Source organism: Halichoerus grypus, chromosome 5 (genome assembly GCF_964656455.1).
Source record: "Halichoerus grypus chromosome 5, mHalGry1.hap1.1, whole genome shotgun sequence".
NCBI classification, from domain to species: Eukaryota; Metazoa; Chordata; class Mammalia; order Carnivora; family Phocidae; genus Halichoerus; species Halichoerus grypus.
The window spans coordinates 146613453-146636358 of record NC_135716.1 but is presented as its reverse complement, the minus strand read 5'-3'; the positions used below and the strand labels follow the sequence as shown (position 1 = coordinate 146636358).

Sequence of the window (22906 nt, the reverse complement as noted above, 5' to 3'; positions counted from 1 at the left end):
ATTTTATTTACTTATTTTTAAAGATTTTATTTATTTATTTGACAGAGAGACAGCAAGAAAGGGAACATAAGCAGGGGGAGTGGGAGAGGGAGAAGCAGGCTTCCCGCTGAGCAGGGAGCCCAATGTGGGGCTCGATCCCAGGACCCCAGATAATGACCTGAGCGGAAGGCAGATGCTTAACAACTGAGCCACTCAGGCTCCCCAAAGATTTTATTTTTAAGTAATCACTACACCCACCGTGGGGCTCAAACTTACAACCCTGAGATAAAGAGTTGCACACTCTACCAGCTGAGCCAGCCATGTGCCCCTGATAGGTTTTTAGAATATAAATTTTGTTTGAATGCAAGAGGAAGTTTTAGTGAATGAATGTTACCAGGAAACAAGGTTCGGCTCAGTTTGCAAAACTAAACCAAGTTAGTTATTTTACTTCTGTCTCTTACATTGTTCAACACTCTATTTTAATACTTATCTGGTAAAATGTGGAAAAACAAATTCTATAGGGCCAGACTAGAATATATTTTTCTCATCTTTAGGGCCCAGTAGAGTGCATGGCACTTAATAGGTGCTCACTGAATGAAATAAATTCCTATTCACAGATGATATATATCAAGTAGAGGCCAGATGACCACTTTCTGTGATACTAAAAGATGGATTTATGCATCATTAAATAATAAGTTAGAATAGATTACTTTATTTCCTGTACTAGGCTTTCAAATCAGGTAATAATGGTTTGTCAATAAAATTTTCCAAATCTCCTCTTACATCATGATGTATTGAGAACAGTGCAAAATTTTTAGCAAGAACATTGCAAAATTTTTAGCAAAAACCCACTAAAAACTGATAGAGTCCTAAATTATAGACAAAAATATAGTAAGACATGGACATATTTTTTTAAAAATAGTTCTAATCTTTATTCAAGTATAAAATCTAGATAGCAAAGTGCTTAAGGAACATTAATCTTTAGGAAGCTACTTGATGAACTTACAGCAACACCCATGCAACCACCACTGGGTTTCAACCAATGTGAAAATACAGACCATTTCCATCACTCTAGAAGGTTCCCTCATGCCCTTTTTCTGTCAATACCTGTCTGTTTTTCTCCCAAGGTAACCATTATTTTGATTTGTATCACCAGGGATTTAGTTTTGACTGTTTTTAAATTTCTTTTTTTTTTTTTTTAAGATTATATTTATTTGACAGAGAGAGCACAAGTAGGGGGAGTGGCAGGCAGAGAGAGAGTGAGAAGCAGGCTCCTTACTGAGCAGAGAGACCGATGTGGGGTGGGGCTCGATCCTAGGACTCTGGGATCATGACCTGAGCCGAAGGTGGACTCTTAACCGAATGAGCCACCCAGGCGCCTCTGTTCTCAAATTTCATATAAATGGAAACATATAGTATATAATGTTTTGTGTCTAGCTTCTTTTTTTTTAAGATTATTTATTTATTTGACAGAGACACAGCGAGAGGAACACAAGCAAGGGGAGTGGGAGAGGGAGAAGCAGGCTTCCTGCTGAGCAGGGAGCCTGATGTGGGGCTCGATCCCAGGACCCTGGGACCATGACCTGAGCCGAAGGCAGATGCTTAACGACTGAGCCACCCAGGCGCCCCTTGTGTCTAGCTTCTTAAACTAATGATTATGAGATTTATCCATGCTGTGTGCATCAAAAGTTACTATTTTTTTATTGCTGGGTAGTGTTCCATTGTATGGATATACAGCATTTTATTCGTATTCCTGTTAATGGACATTTGGATGGTTTCCAGTCTTTGGCTCTTTTGAATAAAGCTGCTATAAACATTTTTAAACATGTTAAAAAGAGTTTTTAAACGCATTTAACATTTTTTAAAGTTTTTTTTTTTTTTTTTTTTTTTGCTTAGTTGTATAGAATACAGTGAGGAGAGCGTTATTCTATTAGATCTTTGAGGGTATTCTATTAAATCGTTAATTAAGTGGATTTAACTCCACCCCAAATGTGTGTTTCAACATTATACTTTGTTAAAGTGTAGTTAATGTGATCTTCATATTAATGCAAAGAAAAATGAACATATAGTTTTATTTCATTGCATAGTAAATGAAAACAATGACTTAATCTGTATTTTTCTAAAGATTCATTTATTTATTTGAGAGAGAGAGAGAGAGGGAGAGGGCAAGCATGGGGAGGGGCAGAGGGAGAGGGAGAGAAATCCTCCAGTAGACTCCCTGCTGAGCCTGGAGCCCACCATGGGGCCTGGACCCAGGACCCTGAGATCACAACCTGAGCCGAAATCAAGAGTCGGATGCTTAGCTGACTGAGCCACCCAGGCACTCCTTTAATCTCTGTATTTTATCAGTTAATTTTTCCCTCTTGTCTCTGTATCTCTGTATTTTATCAGTTAATTTTTCCCTCTTTTTTATTGTGGTAAAATATACATGACATAGAACCTGCCATTTTAATCATTTTTAAGTGTACAAACCAGTGGTATTAAGTCCATTCACATTGCTGCACAACCATCACCACTATTCTCAAAGTTATTTTTATTTTATTTTTATTTTTTTAATTATTTATTTTTTAAAGAGAAAAAGGGGGGGTGGGTAGGGAAGGAGGGAGAGGGTAAGAGAGAATTTTAAGCAGGCTCCATGCCCCACAGAGCCCGACAAGGGGCTCGGTCTCACGACCCTGAGATGACCTGAGCCGAAATCAAGAGTCAGGGATACTTAACCGACTGAATCACTCAGGCATCTGTCAAAGTTATTTTTAAAAAGCAATGTAAGGGACGCCTAGGTGGCTCAGTCGGTTAAGTATCTGCTTTCAGCTTAGGTCATGATCCTAGGGTCCTGGGATGGAGTCCTGCATCTGGCTCTTTGCTCAGCAGGGAGCCTGCTTCTCCCTCGGCCTGCCACTTCCCCCTGCTTGTGCTCTCACACGCTCTCTCTCTGATAAATAAATAAAATCTTAAAAAAAAAAATACATAAAAAAGCAATGTAAATGAGACTTTAAGTGGACCCAAATGCATTAAAGTTTCAGAAGTTGAGATAACTTTGAAACTTTGTTTCTGTTGCCACTGCAGTTTTTTTTTTTTTTTTTTTAAGATTTTATTTATTTATGTGACAGAGAGAGACACAGGGAGAGAGGGAACAGAAGCAGGGGGAGTGGGAGAGGGAGAAGCAGGCTTCCCCCGGAGCAGGGAGCCCGATGTGGGGCTTGATCCCAGGACCCTGGGATCATGACCTGAGCCGAAGGCAGACGCTTAACGACTGAGCTACCCAGGCGCCCCTGCAGTTTTTAAAAATACTTTCTTTTATGGCAGAGGAAACCCGGGTAGAGAAAGCTTTAACCCAGGCTACAAGGCCTCTTCCCTCATTATTATGATTTGGTGATGTCAAAAAGAGAAACTCTACAGTTGGAAATATTTTCGTAGTATAAACCCAGGCCTTTGGGAAACCACAGGTTAATGAAAAACTTACGCTATTTTTCAAAAAGTATGAATTCCACATTTTCACTTAAATTCACATTTATATTCTCAACAATATTCTGCTAAAGTCTTGATCTCTCTGTAAAGCTCACTTTGCTGATTTGCTTTTTCTAGACAGATATTTCTCTGTTCTCTGGGAGTATAACTCAGGTTGGAAGTCCTGTTGGCAGTGCAATGAACCTAATTCCTGAAGATGGCCTTCCCCCCATTCTCATATCCACTGGTGTGAAAGGAGGTATGTGGACTTACATATTTAAACAGGGATAGTAATTGCAGGATGCCGGATGTTGTCTTCTAATTAAGGGAAAGAGAGAGAATTCGAATGATAACCACCTTTTTCTTCTCCAACAGAGAAAACAACCACTCAGTGCCATGAAAATAATTGTTGCTGTTACTGATAGTTTTAGAGTAGATATTTATGTTTTTGTATTATAAGGTCATTTCATTTGTTCGAAGGACATATTTTTAATTATAGTATAAATGTACTTCATTGACAGTTTTTTCTTTTATTTCAAAGCACATAATACTCTGAAGAGTTGCTTATGGTTCTAGGATTTGGCCCACCTGATTGAACAGTCAGGACATTAACTTTTTGTTTTGCAGTATATTATACATTCTGAAATGTACATATAATAAATGGAGAGCACTGAACATAAATAGTAATTTTATTGTTAAAATTTTTAGTGAGTTCTGGTAAGAAGTAAAATGACTATCCAATCAAAAGAATGCTTATCTTTATGTGAAAGTCTGTTGTTGATAGATGCAGATCAGCATCTAGTTAGTACATTTTTAGGAGATGGTTTGTCAATAATCTTTCCACAGTTTTTTCCTAGTCTTCTACCTGGTCTCCTTGCCTTCAGTCTTTCTCTCCTTTATTTTATCTTCCGTGTTGTTGCCAATCATCTTTTTAAACATAGATATTATCATATTGCTCTGACTTAGAAACATTCAGTGGATTCCCAGTGTCTTCAGTATAAATTAATTATTTTAGCATACAATGTTCCTTATAACTTTATCTCAACTTACCTTTCTAACTTTATTTCCAGCCAGTACCCCAGTACTTCATGCACACTACAGATCGTTTACTGTTTTCTGAATATTCACTTTCCACCCTTCCATGTTTTTTCTTATGCTGTGGAATAGTCAGGAGAGAATGGGCTGCAAAACTGGACAAACCTGGGTTTTAATCCTAGTACCCTTATTTTGAGCTGTGACCCAGTGGGCAGGTTATTTATCCTCCCTGAATCTTTTTCCTAATCTCAAGTAACTACACCTACTTAAAAGTCATTGTGAATATTAAATCAGATTTCATACCTGAAACTATGTAGCAAGAACAGTGTCTGGGGCAAAGTAGATGTATAATTAATACTTTCCTTATCTTCCTTTCCTCTGCCTAGACTACCCTTGTATACTGTAGACTCCTTGAAGAACTCCTCAACCTTTCAAAATCCAGATTAATGAAAAGCTCCTCTCTGAATCCTTACCAATGCTGCTCTGTAGTAGTGTTTTACATCATCTCTGTTTGAATACAAATTCGTTTTTTTCTTTTAAGATTTTATTTACTTTAGAGAGAGAAAGAGAGCACATGTGCATGCATTAGCAGGGGGAGGAGCAGAGGTGGAGGGAGAGGGAGGAGAGAGGCTCGAGTAGATTCCATGCTGAATGTGGAGCCCAGCATGGAGCGCAATCTCACATCATGACCTGAGCCAAAATCAAGAGTTGGAGACTTAACTGACTGAGCCACCCAGGTGCCCCTGAATAGAAATTTTTATAGACCTTTACTATATTCTTCTCTTACTATAATTTAGGTATTTTATAGGTCTGATTCTTTCACTTAGGCCATGCATTTCTTCAGTCTTAATTCATGCTCGTGTCTTCTCCTACCATGGTGCTGGGTCTGTTGCGAGCTCTCAGCAGTGTTGGCTGAAAGTATCAGACTATAAAATCCAGCCATGTCCCAGATAGTTCAACTATGAACTTTCATGTAAGTTAAGCATTCTTTTGATTATATAATCTTTGCTATTTTACTAGGATCCCCTAAAAATATTCTTTTGTTAATAAAGTTACTACTTAGGTTCCAATTTTGGTTATTTTCATGAGTCTTAGATTTAACTTACAAGAAGTTAAATTGGCCTACTCTCTTGTTTAAATAAGATTCCATTTTCATTAAATCTAATTATCAAAACCTCTCCTACTAAGAAACAACAACTGTTTATACTTACTTAAATCATATTACTGTCTCTTGCCCAGAATTTTGCAGTTTTGTATTTCAGTGGAATAACTTCATACAAATATTTTCTTTTTAAAAGTGACTTAGTATTTTTCTTTTCAATAAATATTTTCATTGGTAGAGTAGACATTTCCCCTTACATCCATAAAATAGTTTTTTGGTTTCTGTTATTATCCATGATTTTGACCTCAAGCTGGGAAGACTACCATCATTCAAAATGGCATAACTGAATATCACATACTGTGCTTTCAGGGATTAAATGGGAAAGGTTCTGTGCAGGGTCTCAGGTGTTAACTTGTCCATGTTTAGAATCTGTTGTGTGATTTAATGGTGATTTTGGTGATTGATATATGCGCTGAACTCTTGACTTAGAGCAAGTAAGTGTCTCATGAAACCAGTCACTTATGATAGTTTTAGCTTATTTTCTGGGTACATTTTTTTAAAGTTTAGTTTTTTAATGGTAAAAAAAAAATCTCAACAGTACAAAAGAATATAGAATAAAAAGTAAGATTCTTTTCTACCTCAACCCCTCAACATCCTTTCAGAGGTAAGTAGTGTATTATCACTTTCTTGTATATCATAGATTATTTTAAATGTTGGTCTTAGAACATGTAATATGTGAAATTCTTGTTATGATAGTTGGAGAATTTTTGTTAAAGGGCTGTCTTTATTTTTCTTTTTCAAGTTTTTATTTAAATTCTAGTTAACCTATATGGTAAGATTGGTTTCAGGTGTAGAATTTAGTGATTCATCACTTACAGACAACACCTAGTGCTTATCACAAGTGCCATCCTTAATAGCCATCACCCATTTAGCCCATCCCCCTCCCCATCAACCCTCAGTTTGTTCTTTATATATAATGTTAAGAGTCTCTTATGGTTTGCTTCCCTCTCTCTCTCTTTTTTCCTTCCCCTATGTTCATCTTTTTGTTTCTTAAATGCCACACAAGTGAAATCGTCTGGTGTTTGTCTTTATCTGACTGACTTATTTCACTTAACATAATACATTCTAGCTCCATTCAAGTCATTGCAAATGGCAAGATTTCTTTCTTTGTGATGGCTAATATTCCATTGTATATATATATGCCACCTCTTCTTTATCCATTCATCAGCTGATGGACATTTGAGCTCTTTTCATAGTTTGGCTATTGTTGATAATGCTGCTACAAACAGCGGGGTGCATGTGCTAAAGGGGTGTCTCTAGATTATGGCATAAGTCAGTTTGTGGAGAAGTCTATATATAGGATAACCATGTTCTCATCCAGACTGGACTGGGTCACTTTTGAGAATGAAAGGGGAACTATTAGCATTACACTGAGACAGCAGTATAAACCTATGTTCACCCTATCTGTAAATCAAGTGCTTAACTCTTTCTTGTGAATAATCAGCCCATTCCTCCATCAGATTTCTTGATTTGTCCCTTTAACTAATCTTTTACATTGTTTTCTTCCCTTACAGACTATGCTGTGGAAGAGAAACCATCACAGATTTCAGTAATGCAGCAATTAGAGGATGGTGGTCCTGACCCACTTGTATTTGTTTTAAATGCAAATTTGTTGTCAATGGTTAAAATTGTAAATTGTAAGTTAGAAATTTGTTTTTTAAAATTAAAATGAGATACTTTACTGACTCATAGATAATAAGTAAAGCTTTCAAATTCATTACACACAGCATTTTTATATGGATGGAGCCACATCTTACTGAAAACTGGGTACCAAAGAAATTGGTTTGTATAAAATAACATATCCCAGAGGACAACTATGGGACTAACTGAAACTCTTATGAGATAGGTGAATTCTCCATGGAGGAAAGCCAAACAAAACTTCCTGAGATGGATGTGCTAAATCACAACTCATCACCAGAGTAGTTGGAGGTGGACAAATTATCCAGGAGGGTCAAATAATTTACATGCTAGATTTATTTATTTATTTATTTTTTTAAGCTTTTCAGTGTTTTTAATGGACATAGGTAGTAATTGTTCAACAACTCCTTAGAGAATCTCCGCATTTTATTTTTTAATTTATTTTTTAAATTTTATTTTGTTATGTTATATTAGTCACCATACATTACATCATTAGTTTTTGTTCCATGATTCATTGCGTATAACACCCAGTGCTCCATTCGATACATGCCCTCCTTAATACCCATCACTGGGCTAACCCATCCCCCCACCCCCCTCCCCTCTAAAACCCTCAGTTTGTTTCTCAGAGTCCATAGTCTCTCATGGTTCGGCTCCACCTCTGATTCCCCTCCTTCATTTTTCCCTTCCTGCTTTTTTTTTTTTTTAACATATAATGTCTTATTTGTTTCAGAGGTACAGGTCTGTGATTCATCAGTCTTACACAATTCACAGCGCTCACCATTACATGCTAAATTTAAATTTCAGAAACCTTAATCATTTGCAAACCTTTATTTGAGAGAAGGGTTAGTTAGCTAACATATAGTAAAACTTCAGTACATCATAAGTTAAGATTCAGAAGAGACTTCTTAATTCTTGGGGCTAGCTTCTGGGCATCAGAATGAGTAAGAGGACAGTAAATTAGAATCTTAATTCCAGGATGGTGTTGGAAAATAGAAAATGCATTTATCCTGGGTGAATGTGAATAGGCAGAGTTTTGGAGAGAAGCGCTGGAGAACTGTCTTCTAATTCCCACTGGGTACTTATTTTAAGTTGACCTCGGACACCAGAAACACCTATATGCCACTTACTTTGAGGTTCTGTATTAAAGAATGCAGGGTCTGGTTTACTTGTTAATTGTACCCTTGTATATTTGGCCAGTTATTAATGCTTGCCCCCTTTCCTTCTAGGATTAAGTTTTAAAATAATTTGTGAAATTTCTATTTACCCTATCTAGTTTATAAGTTACATTTAGAAAATAGCTAACCCAGAATTCCTGAAGTGTACACCATCTTAATACAGTTGTATTGGGTGCTTCCTATTTAGGTATATAAAGTAACAATTCCCAAAGTGAAAGAAAGGGAACTTTTATTAGTTTTGATTTACATTGTGATATCTATATATTTGAATCTTATTTCAATTCCTTTGGGGATCCTATTATGTATGGAGTACAAATGATAAAAGTGTCAAAGATTGAACATTATTTTTAACTACATAGGCTTGTGCTGTTGGGACTCTACAATGCCTTAAGGTGAAGAAGTGGAAGTAAATAGTCCAGAAAAGCCATTCCTTCACCACTTTTTACAGGATGAAACCAAGTAAAATCATGTTGCTGTTTATCTAGAATTTTCTCCCAAAAAGGACTATAATTTAAAAAGCTAGAATCTTGGGGCACGTGACTGGCTCAGGCAGTAGAGCATGCAACTCTTTATTGATCTCAGGATTGTAAAGTTCAAGCCACATGTCGGGTGTAGAGATTACTTAAAAATAAAATCTTTAAAAAAACAAAATAAAAAGCTAGAGTCTTTCAGTCACAGATGAAATTTAAAAAGTGTATTTAGCCCACAACCTGAATCCAAAGCTATAATACTGGCTTTTGTTGTTTCTACATAAGTAATTTTTTCTCTTGGTAAAGTGAATTTATTTATTTATTTATTTATTTATTTATTTATTTATTTATTTATTTAGTGAATGTTTTTAAAATACAGGTGGGGGGATATATTCTTTAATCATTATAGCCCTAGGATACCTAGTTTTATTTAATTTATTTTTAATGAAATGTTTTCTTTTAATAATGAGTTAAAAGTTGCAAGTGCATTTTCTTTCACTGTTACTTCTTTTACTTCCCTTCCCATTGTTTTTCTAAGTATCCATTTAAGCCAGAGGCATTCGTATGTTTTATTTTCTACAGTAGTTCTTTGGCTCATTTATAGTTCACAGTTGAATTGTACAGATTCAATATAACCGATTTTGTTCTTTGCTGTATTTTAACAGATTTCTGTGCATTTTTTAAAGGTAAGGATTGAGAAGAATGTCTTTATTTTTATATTTTTATTCCATTCATAGATGTGAACAGGAAGTGCTGGTGTTTCACAACCAAGGGAATGCATGCAGTGGGTCAGTCTGAGATAGTCATTCTTCTACAGTGTTTACCGGATGAAAAGTGTTTGCCGAAGGATATCTTTAATCATTTTGTGCAGCTTTATCGGGATGCTCTGGCAGGTGGGAATGCTTTATGACTTAGTCTGCACTCTTTATAAGACAATAAAAATTTGGGGGGCACCTGGGTGGCTCAGTTGGTTAAGCGTCCAACTCTTGACTTAAGCTCAGGTCTTGATCTCATGAGTTCAAGCCCGACGCTGGGCTCCCAAGCTGGAGTGTGAGCCTACTTTAAAAAAAAAAAAAGATGAGGCGTGCCTGGGTGGATCAGTTGGTTAAGTGTGTGCCTTCTGCTTGTGTTGTGTTCCTGGGGTCTTGGGATCAAGCCCTGCATCGGGCTCCTTGCTCGGCGGGAAGCTTTCTTCTCCCTCTCCCTCTACCCTTCCCTCTGTTTGTGCTCTCTCTCTGTCAAATAAATAAATAAAATCTTAAAAAAAAAAAAAAAAAGATAAAAATTTTTGGACTCAGATGCCAAATAATAGTTATAAATTTGGAAGCGTGGCATTGGACTTTGGTATCAGCAGCAAGTTAGAACTTGCTAAGGCTTAAGGAAATACAAATTTTAGTACTTTACCTGGTATGGTTGTTATTATTTTATAAAGGCTGGAATCAAAGTTGTAAGATAATCTATTGACCATGATGTAAGAATATTTTTCTTTGAGTGGCTTGGGGTCATGATATTGGTACCTGGTAGAAGGAAGCATAATCATAACTTACTACTTGTTTCTTCAGCTAACAATATATAATCATAATCATAAATATTCTTTATTTAATTTTCAAATTTTAAAAAAACCACTGGCATGGACAACTTTATTATGGTTTCAAAATAAATTATAAATATTGTTAGCCCTACCAATGTAAAAGTAAATGCATAGCTACTGGAAAAGACTAAGGATAACTAATAAAAAGACATACTATTATAAGTTGAGAAAGAAGAAATATATTTATGTGTATTATTTGGCATTACAAAGTTAATCTCTGATTTAACAGAGGAGGTAAGAAGTGGTGCAGTTGAACTAAATTCTCATTATCATAACAGGAAGTAAAAAAACGATATCTGTGGTTGGCAAATAGGGAAAGAGTAGTATAATAACTACAACAAATGAATAATAGAAGAGATTGCCTCTGAGGAACAAGCCTTGGAAAGGGAAGTGAGGTTGACCAGGGTATTAAAATTATTTTCATGTATTACATGGTGATATTTTATAAATATATTAAAACCATAAATTAGGGATGCCTGAGTGGCTCAGCCGGTTAAGCGGCTGCCTTCGGCTCAGGTCATGATCCCAGGGTCCTGGGATCGAGTCCCGCATCAGGCTCTTTGCTACTCAGGGAGCCTGCTTCTCTCTCTCCCACTCCCCCTGCTTGTGCTTGCTCTGTCTCTCTCTCCCTCTCTCTCCCTGACAAATAAATAAAATCTTTAAAAAAAAAAAAAAACCCATAAATTATTTATACTTTCCAAATGCAGTAATTCCCCTTGTGGGATTCTATGCCAAAAAAATTATCTAAATTGTAAAATATACTTTGTACATGAAAGTGTTTATTGCAGCATTACTTAAATTTAACACAAAAATTTAGAGGTAACCTAAATACCCAGCTATAGGTGAAAGGTTTAAAACTGTATTATACTGATTAGATGTATGCATCTTTTTTAGAACATTCTTTAGCCATCAAAAGTAGTATTTATGAATAGAATGTAACAACACAGAAAATGCTCTTGAATTAAGTACAAAAGCAGGATATAAAATTACATCTTTAGTGTGATTATAGCTTATCCATAAAAGATTATGCCTTTATGTCTTAGTCTCTGTGATAATTTAGGTGTTATATTACATAAGGACAAGACAATACATTGACAACTGACCACATACCTATGAAGTATACTTTGGTATTTACTGTGTCAATTCCAAAATGTATGGGGTTAATATGAAGTCATTTAGAACCTTCAGGCCATATACTACTCAGGACCTAAGTTTATTTCCAGAAATGACCTGAAACACTTACTTTTCTCCTCAATTTGGATGTATTCACATATAAGAACTATAAACAGAGAAATGGCATTGGGGGTCCAAGCAATTGTATATTCATGTGGGTTTTGAGAGGGAATTAGGGGCTAAAGCGTGGGCGGTTCATGAAAGTATTGTTCAGGGGTCCCTCCTTTATTGTGTAGGCAATGAGGAACAATTGGAAAAAATGAGTGACAGAATCAGATTTGCATTTTAGAAAGATGACTTAAGCAATATGAAAATGGATCAAAATCTTTGTATATGGTGGCAGGTAAGAATTAAGAAGCAGTAACAGTGGGTAAACAAAATATTATAGTAGATAAGCACTAGAATACTGCTCAAGAATAAAAAACAAATTGCTGATATATACAATAACATGGATGAATATCACAGACATTGTGCTGAACGAAAGAAGCCAGGCACAAAAAAGTACATATTACGTGATTCCATTTACATGATTCTCCAGAACAGGCAAAATGAGTCTGTGGTGATAGAAATTAGATCACTGTTTGCCTGGGGTGAGTTGGGTGTGCAGGTGTTGCAACTGACTACAGAGGGGCCCTGGGAGCTTTCTGGGATTATATAAATATTTTATATAGGATAGGGATGATAGTGATAGGGATTACACGAATGTTTACATTTGTCAAAACTATATTGAACTATATACTTAAAATCTCTGGGTTTTATTGCATGATATTATACCCCAATAAGATTGACTTAAACATTTTTTTGTTGAGATATAATTGACATGTAACATTAGTTTCAGATGTAAAATATAATGATTTGGTATTTGTATTTACTGTGAAATGATCACAGTAAGTTTAGTTAACGTCCATTTTCATACATAGTCAAAAATCTTTTTCTTGCTGATGAAAACTTTTAAGATCTCTCTTAGCAGCTTTCAAATATACAATACAGTATTGTTAACTATAGTTCCCATGCTGTACATACATCCTCAGTACTAATTTGTGTTATAACTGGAACTTTGTACCTTTTGACCTCTTTCACTGATTTTACCCACCCTCTCAACCCCCATCCTTCCCCACCAGTCTGTTCTCTGCATCTAGGAGTCCTATGGTTTTTTGTTTGTTTGTTTGTTTTTTAGATTCTACATATAAATGTGATATCATATGTTATTTGTCTTTCTCTGACCTCAATATTTTACTTAAAATAATGCCATCAAGTTCCATCCATGTTGTTGCAAATGACAGAATTTTCTTTTTTTATGGCTGAATAATATTCCATTGTGAATGTGTGTGTGTGTGTGTGTGTGTGTGTGTGTGTGTGTGTGTGTATATATATATATACACACCACATTTTCTTTATCCATTCATCTGTTGATGGACACTTAGATTGTTTCCATGTCTTGGCTATTGTAAATGATGATGTAACGAACATGGGGTGTGTTTTCATTCTCTTCAGATAAATACCCATAAGTGGAATTGCTGGATCATATGGCAGTTCTGTTTTTTATATTTATTTATTTTTTTAAGGATTTTATTTATTTTAGAGAGATAGTGTGAGTGGGGGGAGGGGCAGATAGAAAGGGAGAGAGAGAGAATTCCAAGCGGACTCTGTGGAGTGCGGGGCTCAATCCCAGGAACCTGAGATCATGACCTGAGCCAAAATCAGGAGTCAGACGCTCGACTGACTGAGCCACCGAGGCACCCCAGTTCTATTTTTTATTTTTGAGGAACCTCCATACTGTTTTCCTTAGTGACTGCACCAATTTATATTCCCAGCAGTGGTGCAAGAGGGTCGCTTTTCTCTACATCCTCACCAACACTTTGTTATTTTAAAATTGATTTTTAAAAAAGCTGTTGTCAGGATCCAGCAAGAAGTTAAATTATCAGGGTTTAATAAAGTAATTAATATCAGTGGGAACAAAGAATATTGAGAAGAAATAAAAGACAGTAATGTTTCAGTTCAATAGGATTTGGTAACTAACTGGATGTGAGGGGTGAGAAGAGGCAAGTGGCTTCAGATTTCTGACTTGGACATCTGAGTGGACTTTGTTCTTATTCATCGAGATGATAAATAGAAGAAGAACAGATTTGGCAGAGGAGCAGGAGATTGGTTCTTTGTCCAGTGTTAAATTTGAAATATTGACAACTGATGGTGATATGTAAATGGACAGTGAATATATGGATATGGACCTCAGGAAGTAGGTCTGAGATTGGGAGACCTAGCATTTATGTGATTGTTGAAACGATGGTTATGAATGGGATAGGTCAGTGAGAGGAGACTAGATGTGAATGGAACTCTGAGAAATACCAACAAGGAAAGGCTGTGAATCATTGCATGAGTCATTAAAATATATGTTTACCATAAGTGGTTACTCACTTTTCAGAATTATCCTTATATATCAGTAGAATTCATTTTGAACTATCAAATTAAAATGCAAAAATTCTACAACAAAATTACTTTGAACTGATAGTAAAGTAATGGTGATAGTCTGAGGTCAGACTATAACCCATGTAAGCTGTTTTAAATATTATCTATAATACAGATGAGGGCATGTGCATGTATATCTGAGTAAAAAGCATTTCAGAGGCATAAACAAGTAAGCCATAAGAGTCTCTCCTCAAGTAGGAATCATTTCACAGCTCATAAAATACTGGGACTAGGAGGTATCTTAGATCATCTGGTACAAACTCTTTGTTTTTTAGATGAGGAAAATGAGAGGTGTTAAAGGCTTATCTAAATCACAGACCTAGATGGTGGCAGAATTAGGACTAAGGCTCACAGACCAGTATTCTTTACATTATGTCTATTGCTTCTATGTGTATATATTAATAGTACAGCAGTTTTAAAGAACAGGTATGCATGCCTGTTTTATTAAGAATCCTGCTTTTAGATCATCAAGGTAGTAACTTGATATATAATTTCACCATGTTTTTTTAAATAAATGGAAACATCTTTTAAGTGTTCTGAAATGATCCTAGTATTTTTTCTCTTCTGTGTAGCACATTGTGTGGAATCGGCAAATTCTGTCTTAAATTTCCTGAATGTGAAATCCTATTTGAAAAGTCTGTCACTTGTGTGGTGATTACTTTGCCATAAATTACTCAAAAACCCTTAGAAGCCCTTGAATGAATTTCCTTTATAATTTCATATGAGTTTTTAATCTAAACTACATGTATTTAATAATAACGTGTGTGTATATATATATATATATCCATATATGTTTATTTAGCATATGTAAATTTTTTTGTCATACATAGTTGCTTATGTTTTCCACAGTGAGGGGGAAATTTACATTTTATGAGTAATAACATCCTGAGAGTTTTGGGATGCCTTGTGGTTATTATAGTGCCATGGGAGATTCTAGGTTGTATATTGTTTCTTGCCATTTCTCCTCCCTTCCTCCATGTTTTGTACTTTTTTTTTCCAGACAAATATTCAGAACATGGATTTGAATGAAATGAGAATTGTATCTACCAGATTATTTTTTCTGGAGTTAATCTCTGGTTGTTTTCCTCTCTTACTCAAAAATCTTCATGGGTTTTGTATTGCCTTTAGAATAAAACATGTACTCTGGCATTCAGTACTCTGTATAATCTGATCCTATTTTCTAGTCTCATTTCCACTAGTAGTCTCTCAAACTAAACATTTCTCAGTTCTTTATATACTCTGATGATTTCTTATTTCATTACCCGTGATCGTGGTGCCTCACCATCACCATGCTATTTCGTACTATCCCAACTATCTGAATCCTATCAGTTTTCTTAAGTCTTATTCAAAGATGACTTTCTCCACGAACTCTTCCCTAATAATCCTCGCAGATAGAAGTAATCTCTTCCTCTCAACTTTTTTATTTATCTTTAAAAAATTGTTTGGTATATATAAAAGAATGTAAATATATATATTTTAATAATTATGCAAGTTATAAAGCATAACAACAAAATAACCACCCATAAACAAAATACTCAACTTCGGAAATAAAAATGAGCAACCCACTGAAGCATTGATCAATGACCAATCCTGATTATATCTTCCTTCCAAACTTCCCCAGCCCTTAGGCAGCCACTGACTTCAATCTTGTGTTAGAGTTTTCTTGCTTTTCTCTATAATTTTATCACAAATGTTTTGCATCACTAAGGATTATAATACATTGTGTTATACATGTTTTTAGACTTATACAAATGGTATCACACTGTATATATTTTATGTAGTTTGCTTTTTTCATTCCACCATATGTTTCTGACATTTGTTCATAGCTCTAGTGTTTCAGTCCATTCATTTTCAGTTACTGTTTTATACCTATTATATAACTTTACCACAGTTTATTAATACTGATGAATAATTTGCTGTTCTTACCAGTTTATGTTATTCAGACATGTTCTTTAAAATTTTTATACATGAACACTTAGGAGTAGAATTGCTGGTTTGTAGGGTATGGATATCTTCGACTTTATTAGATGATGTCAAACTATTGCCCAGAGTAATTTACGAGTTTATATCTATGTGTCCCCATCCCCAGCGTATAAGAGTTACCAACATTTGATATTATCAGGGTTTTAATTTTTGCTAATCTGGTGGATATAAAATAGTATCTCAGTATGATTTGCATTTCACTAATATATTAATGAGGCTGAGCATATATTTATTGGTTATACATATTTTGTCTTCTGTGACAAATATGTCCCTGCTTATCTCTTTCACCCATGTTTCTATAATATTAGTATTCTCTTGGGGATTCCTTTAATCATTTTTTTTTAACATACATTCTCAATTATGACCTTTTTCTAACAGTTAAGTTATTCAGTAGGTATTAGTTTTCTATTGATGTATTTCTAAGCGACAAACTTAGTAACTTGAAATAACACACATTTATTATCTCACGGTTTCCATGGGTTAGGAGTCCAGGCACAGCTTAGATGAATCATCCGCTAACCATGCCTCAAGGTGTCAGCTGTGGTGAGGTTTCTCATTTGGAGCTCAGGGTCCTCTGGTTGTTGGCAGAGTTCATTTCCTTGCAAATCCCCATTTTCTTGATATCTGTTGGCTTTGGGAGCCTGCAGTTCCATGGCTTCCTGGCTCCATGGATAGTTTACAACAGTGATGTTTCCTTTCTTCCAGGTCAGCAGGAGTATATGTTTCTGCTTTGAATCTCTGACCCCTAGACCTAGATTTATCAGCCCATGCTGATAATCTCCCCACTGATTAACTCCAAGCCCACTGATTAATAACCTAACCTGGGGGTACATTCCATTTTGTTCATAGGTGCTGCCATCGCTCAAGGAGAGGGAATTAAACAAGGCATATATGCCAGGAGGCAGACAGAATTCTGCCTCCCACACAGGATTTTTATCCTCTTAAGCATGACACAGACCTAAAACATACTTTACTCATCTGGTACCTTCACCAGTCTTACTGTTGTTGCCTATAGTTTGTTTTGCCTTTTGTTGTAGAAGAAAAATATGTTTTTATTTATATTTATCAATTCACTATTCATTGTTAGTATCAAAGATCACTATCATTATTCAGTTCAATCAAAATTACTAAATTTGCCATTATATTTTCTCCATATCTGTTGTTTTAGTATCTTGTGTTTCCATTTGGACTTGCTCTTCTTGCTGAAATACTTCTTTTTATTAGTTCTCTTAGTGAATCTTTCTGGTTGGTAAACTCCATTAGCCTTTGTATATCTGAAATTTTTTTACTTTGCATCCCTCTTGAATAATTCATTGGTTACAAAATTCTAGGTTAACAGATTTTTTCCCCCTCCCTTTCCTCTCCGTTCTCTCAATCCTTACTTTCTTCCTTTTACCTCCCCTTAGCAAGTACTTTGAAGATATGACTCCATTGTCTTTTGGCATCTTCAGTCTAGTTTTTTTTTTTTCTTTTTTCGCTCTTGGACTTTTAGGATTTTCTTTTTATCCTTAATTTTGTGCAAGTCTATTACTAAAGTTCTCTGAGTTTTTGTAGTCAGGTTTATTGAGGTATAATTTATATACAGTAATATTCACCTTTTCCAACATAGAGTTTAGTGAGTGTAGATTAACAGATACAGTCAGGTAACCACCACGAAAATCAGCATAAACAATATTTCCATCATCTCTAAACCTTGCTTCATGTCCCTTTGTATTTAATCCCCTCCCCTTAACTTCTGCTCCTAGCAACTATCAATTTGATTTCTTTCCCTATGGTTTGGTATTTTCCAGAAGGTTTTATAAATGGAATCCCACATTTGTATTTGGCTTATTTCATTTAGCATAATGCTTTTGAGATTCATCCATATGATTGGATGTATGTATGTATTGTATGTATGAAAAGTTCCAGTTATTCTGGATCCTTGCCAGCACTTGATACTGCCTTTTTAAATTTTTTTTTATTTTTTTTTGTTATGTTAATCCCCATACATTACATCGTTAGTTTTAGATGTAGTGTTCCATGATTCATTGTTTGTGCATAACACCCAGTGCTCCATGCAGAACGTGCCCTCCTCAATACCCCTCACCAGGCTAACCCATCCTCCCATCCCCCTCCCCTCTAGAACCCTCAGTTCGTTTTTCAGAGTCCATCGTCTCTCATGGTTCGTCTACCCCTCCGATTTCCCCCCCTTCATTCTTCCCTTCCTGCTATCTTCTTTTTTTTTTTTCTTCCTTAACATATATTGCATTATTTGTTTCAGAGGTACAGATCTGAGATTCAACAGTCTTGCACAATTCACAGTGCTTACCAGAGCACATACCCTCCCCAGTGTGTATCACCCAGTCACCCCATCCCTCCCACCCCACCCCCCACTCCAGCAACCCTCAGTTTGTTTCCTGAGATTAAGAATTGCTCATATCATGGTGGCGCCTGGGTGGCTCAGTCGTTAAGCGTCTGCCTTCGGCTCAGGTCATGATCCCAGGGTCCTGGGATCGAGCCCCGCATCGGGCTCCCTGCTCTGTGGGAAGCCTGCTTCTCCCTCTCCCACTCCCCCTGCTTGTGTTCTCTCTCTCGCTGTGTATCTCTCTCTGTCAAATAAATAAACAAAATCTTAAAAAAAAAAAAAAAAAAGAATTGCTCATATCAGTGAGGTCATATGATACATGTCTTTCTCTGTTTGACTTATTTCGCTCAGCATAATACCCTCCAGTTCCATCCTCGTCGTTGCAAATGGCAAGATCTCATTCCTTTTAATGGCTGCATAATATTCCATTGTATATGTATACCACATCTTCTTTATCCATTCATCTGTCGATGGACATCTTGGCTCTTTCCACAGTTTGGCTATTGTGGACATTGCTGCTATAAACATCGGGGTGCACGTACCCTTTTGGATCCCTACTTTTGTATCTTTGGGGTAAATGCCCAGTAGTGCAATTGCTGGATCATATGGTAGCTCTATTTTCAACTTTTTGAGGAACCTCCATAGTGTTTTCCAGAGTGGCTGCACCAGCTTGCATTCCCACCAACAGTGTAGGAGGGTTCCCCTTTCTCTGCATCCCCGCCAACATCTGTCATTTCCTGACTTGTTAATTTTAGCCATTCTGACTGGTGTGAGGTGGTATCTCACTGAGGTTTTGATTTGGATTTCCCTGATGCCGAGCGATATTGAGCACTTTTTCATGTGTCTGTTGGCCGTTTGGATGTGTTCCTTGGAAAAAAGAGTTCTTGTCTTCTGCCCATTTCTTGATTGGATTATTTGTTCTTTGGGTGTTGAGTTTGATAAGTTCTTTATAGATTTTGGATACTAGCCCTTTATCTGATATGTTATTTGCAAATATCTTCTCCCATTCTGTCGGTTGTCTTTTGGTTTTGTTGACTGTTTCCTTTGCTTTGCAGAAGCTTTTTATCTTGATGAAGTCCCAATAGTTCATTTTTGCCCTTGCTTCCCTTGCCTTTGGCGATGTTTCTTTCTTTCTTTCTTTTTTTTTTTTAAAGATTTATTTGAGAGAGCGAGAATGAGAGAGAGAGAGTACATGAGAGGGGGGAGGGTTAGAGGGAGAAGCAGGCTCCTCACTGAGCAGGGAGCCCGATGCGGGACTCGATCCAGGGACTCCAGGATCATGACCTGAGCCGAAGGCAGTCGCCCAACCAACTGAGCCACCCAGGCGCCCCCTTTCGCAATGTTTCTAGGAAGAAGTTGCTGCGGCTGAGGTCGAAGAGGTTGCTGCCTGTGTTCTCCTTTAGGATGTTGATGGACTCCTGTCTCACATTGAGGTCTTTCAACCATTTGGAGTCTATTTTTGTGTGTGGTGTAAGGAAATGGTCCAGTTTCATTCTTCTGCATGTGGCTCTCCAATTTTCCCAACACCATTTGTTGAAGAGACTGTCTTTTTTCCATTGGACATTCTTTCCTGCTTTGTCAAAGATTAGTTGACCATAGAGTTGAGGGTCCATTTCTGGGCTCTCTATTCTGTTCCATTGATCTATGTGTCTGTTTTTGTGCCAGTACCATACTGTCTTGATGATGACAGCTTTGTAATAGAGCTGGAAGTCCGGAATTGTGATGCCGCCAGCTTTGCTTTTCTTTTTCAACATTCCTCTGGCTATTCGGGGTCTTTTCTGGTTCCATACAAATTTTAGGATTATTTGTTCCATTTCTTTGAAAAAAGTGGATGGTAATTTGATGGGGATTGCATTCAATGTGTAGATTGCTCTAGGTAGCATTGACATCTTCACAATATTTGTTCTTCCAATCCATGAGCATGGAACGTTTTTCCATTTCTTTGTGTCTTCCTCAATTTCTTCCATGAGTATTTTATAGTTTTCTGAGTACAGATCCTTTGCCTCTTTGGTTAGATTTATGCCTAGGTATCTTATGGTTTTGGGTGCAATTGTAAATGGGATCGACTCCTTAATTTCTCTTTCTTCTGTCTTGTTGTTGGTTTGTAGGAATGCCACTGACTTCTGTGCATTGATTTTATATCCTGCCACTTTACTGAATTCCTGTATGAGTTCTAGCAGTTTTGGGGTGGAGTCTTTGGGGTTTTCCACATAAAGTATCATATCATCTGCAAAGAGTGAGAGTTTGACTTCTTCTTTGCCGATTTGGATGCCTTTTATTTCTTTTTGTTGTCTGATTGCTGTGGCTAGGACTTCTAGTACTATGTTGAATAACAGTGCTGAGAGTGGTCATCCCTGCCGCGTTCCTGACCTTAGGGGGAAAGCTCTCAGTTTTTCCCCATTGAGAATGATATCTGCTGTAGGTTTTTCATAGATGGCTTTTATGATATTGAGGTATGTACCCTCTATGCCTATACTCTGAAGAGTTTTGATCAAGAAAGGATGCTGTACTTTGTCAAATGCTTTTTCTGCATCTATTGAGAGGATCATATGATTCTTGTTCTTTCTTTTGTTAATGTATTGTATCACGTTGATTGATTTGTGGATGTTGAACCAACCTTGCAGCCCAGGGATAAATCCCACTTGGTCGTGGTGAATAATCCTTTTAATGTACTGTTGGATCCTATTGGCTAGTATTTTGGTGAGAATTTTTGCATCCATGTTCATCAGGAATATTGGTCTGTAGTTCTCCTTTTTAATGGAGTCTTTGTCTGGTTTTGGGATCAAGGTAATGGTGGCCTCATAAAATGAGTTTGGAAGTTTTCCTTCCATTTCTATTTTTTGGAACAGTTTCAGAAGAATAGGTATTAATTCTTCTTTAAATGTTTGGTAGAATTCCCCTGGGAAGCCATCTGGCCCTGGGCTTTTGTTTTTTTGGGAGATTTTTGATGACTGCTTCAATTTCCTTAGTGGTTATAGGTCTGTTCAGGTTTTCTGTTTCTTCCTGGTTCAGTTTTGGTAGTTGATACATCTCTAGGAATGCATCCATTTCTTCCAGGTTATCTAATTTGCTGGCATAGAGTTGCTCATAATATGTTCTTATAATTGTTTGTATTTCTTTGGTGTTGGTTGTGATCTCTCCTCTTTCATTCATGATTTTGTTGATTTGGGTCATTTCTCTTTTCTTTTTGATAAGTCTGGCCAGGGGTTTATCAATCTTGTTAATTCTTTCAAAGAACCAGCTCCTAGTTTCGTTGATCTGTTCTACTGTTCTTTTAGTTTCTATTTCATTGATTTCTGCTCTGATCTTTATTATTTCTCTTCTCCTGCTGGGTTTAGGCTTTATTTGCTGTTCTTTCTCTAGCTCCTTTAGGTGTAGGGTTAGGTTGTGTACTTGAGACCTTTCTTGTTTCTTGAGAAAGGCTTGTATTGCTATATACTTGCCTCTTAGGACTGCCTTTGCTGCATCCCAAAGATTTTGAATAGTTGTGTTTTCATTTTCATTGGTTTCCATGAATTTTTTTAATTCTTTAATTTCCTGGTTGACCCATTCATTCTTTAGTAGGATGCTCTTTAGCCTCCATGTATTTGAGTTCTTTCTGACTTTCCTCTTGTGATTGAGTTCTAGTTTCAAAGCACTGTGGTCTGAAAATAGGCAGGGAATGATCCCAGTCTTTTGGTACCGGTTGAGACCTGATTTATGACCTAGGATGTGATCGATTCTGGAGAATGTTCCATGGGCACTAGAGAAGAATATGTATTCCGTTGCTTTGGGATGGAATGTTCTGAATATGTCTGTGAAGTCCATTTGGTCCAGTGTGTCATTTAAAATCTTTATTTCCTTGTTGATCTTTTGCTTAGATGATCTGTCCATTTCAGTGAGGGGGGTGTTAAAGTCCCCCACTATTATTTTATTGTTGTCAATGTGTTTCTTTGCTTTTGTTATTAATTGCCTTATATAATTGGCTGCTCCCATGTTAGGGGCATAGATATTTACAATTGTTAGATCTTCTTGTTGGATAGACCCTTTAAGTAGGATATAGTGTCCTTCCCCATCTCTTATTACAGTCTTTGGTTTAAAATCTAATTTGTCTGATATAAGGATTGCCACCTCAGCTTTCTTTTGGTGTCCATTAGCATGATAAATGGTTTTCCACCCGCTCACTTTCAATCTGGGGGTGTCTTTGGGTCTAAAATGAGTCTCTTGCAGACAGCATATTGATGGGTCTTGTTTTTTAATCCAATCTGATAGCCTGTGTCTTTTGATTGGGGCATTTAGCCCATTTACATTCAGGGTAACTATTGAAAGATAGGAATTTAGTGCCATTGTATTGCCTGTAAGGTGACTGTTACTGTATATTGTCTGTGTTCCTTTCTGGTCTATGTTGCTTTTAGGCTCTTTCTTTGCTTAGAGGACCCCTTTCAAGATTTCTTGTAGGGTTGG

The 22906-nt window shown here is 36.6% G+C and overlaps 1 protein-coding gene across 2 annotated transcripts in view; it reads left to right on the top strand.

Moving 5' to 3' along the window:
• The window catches only part of ZFYVE9 (zinc finger FYVE-type containing 9), a 181549-nt gene that overhangs the window by 112118 nt on the left and 46525 nt on the right, over positions 1 to 22906 (top strand). For both annotated transcript variants that reach the window (XM_036101423.2, XM_036101418.2), the window contains 3 exons: positions 3565 to 3685; positions 7138 to 7260; positions 9644 to 9799. In XM_036101423.2, the coding sequence (XP_035957316.2) occupies positions 3565 to 3685; positions 7138 to 7260; positions 9644 to 9799 (400 nt within the window). The remainder of the gene's footprint in view (positions 1 to 3564; positions 3686 to 7137; positions 7261 to 9643; positions 9800 to 22906) is intronic.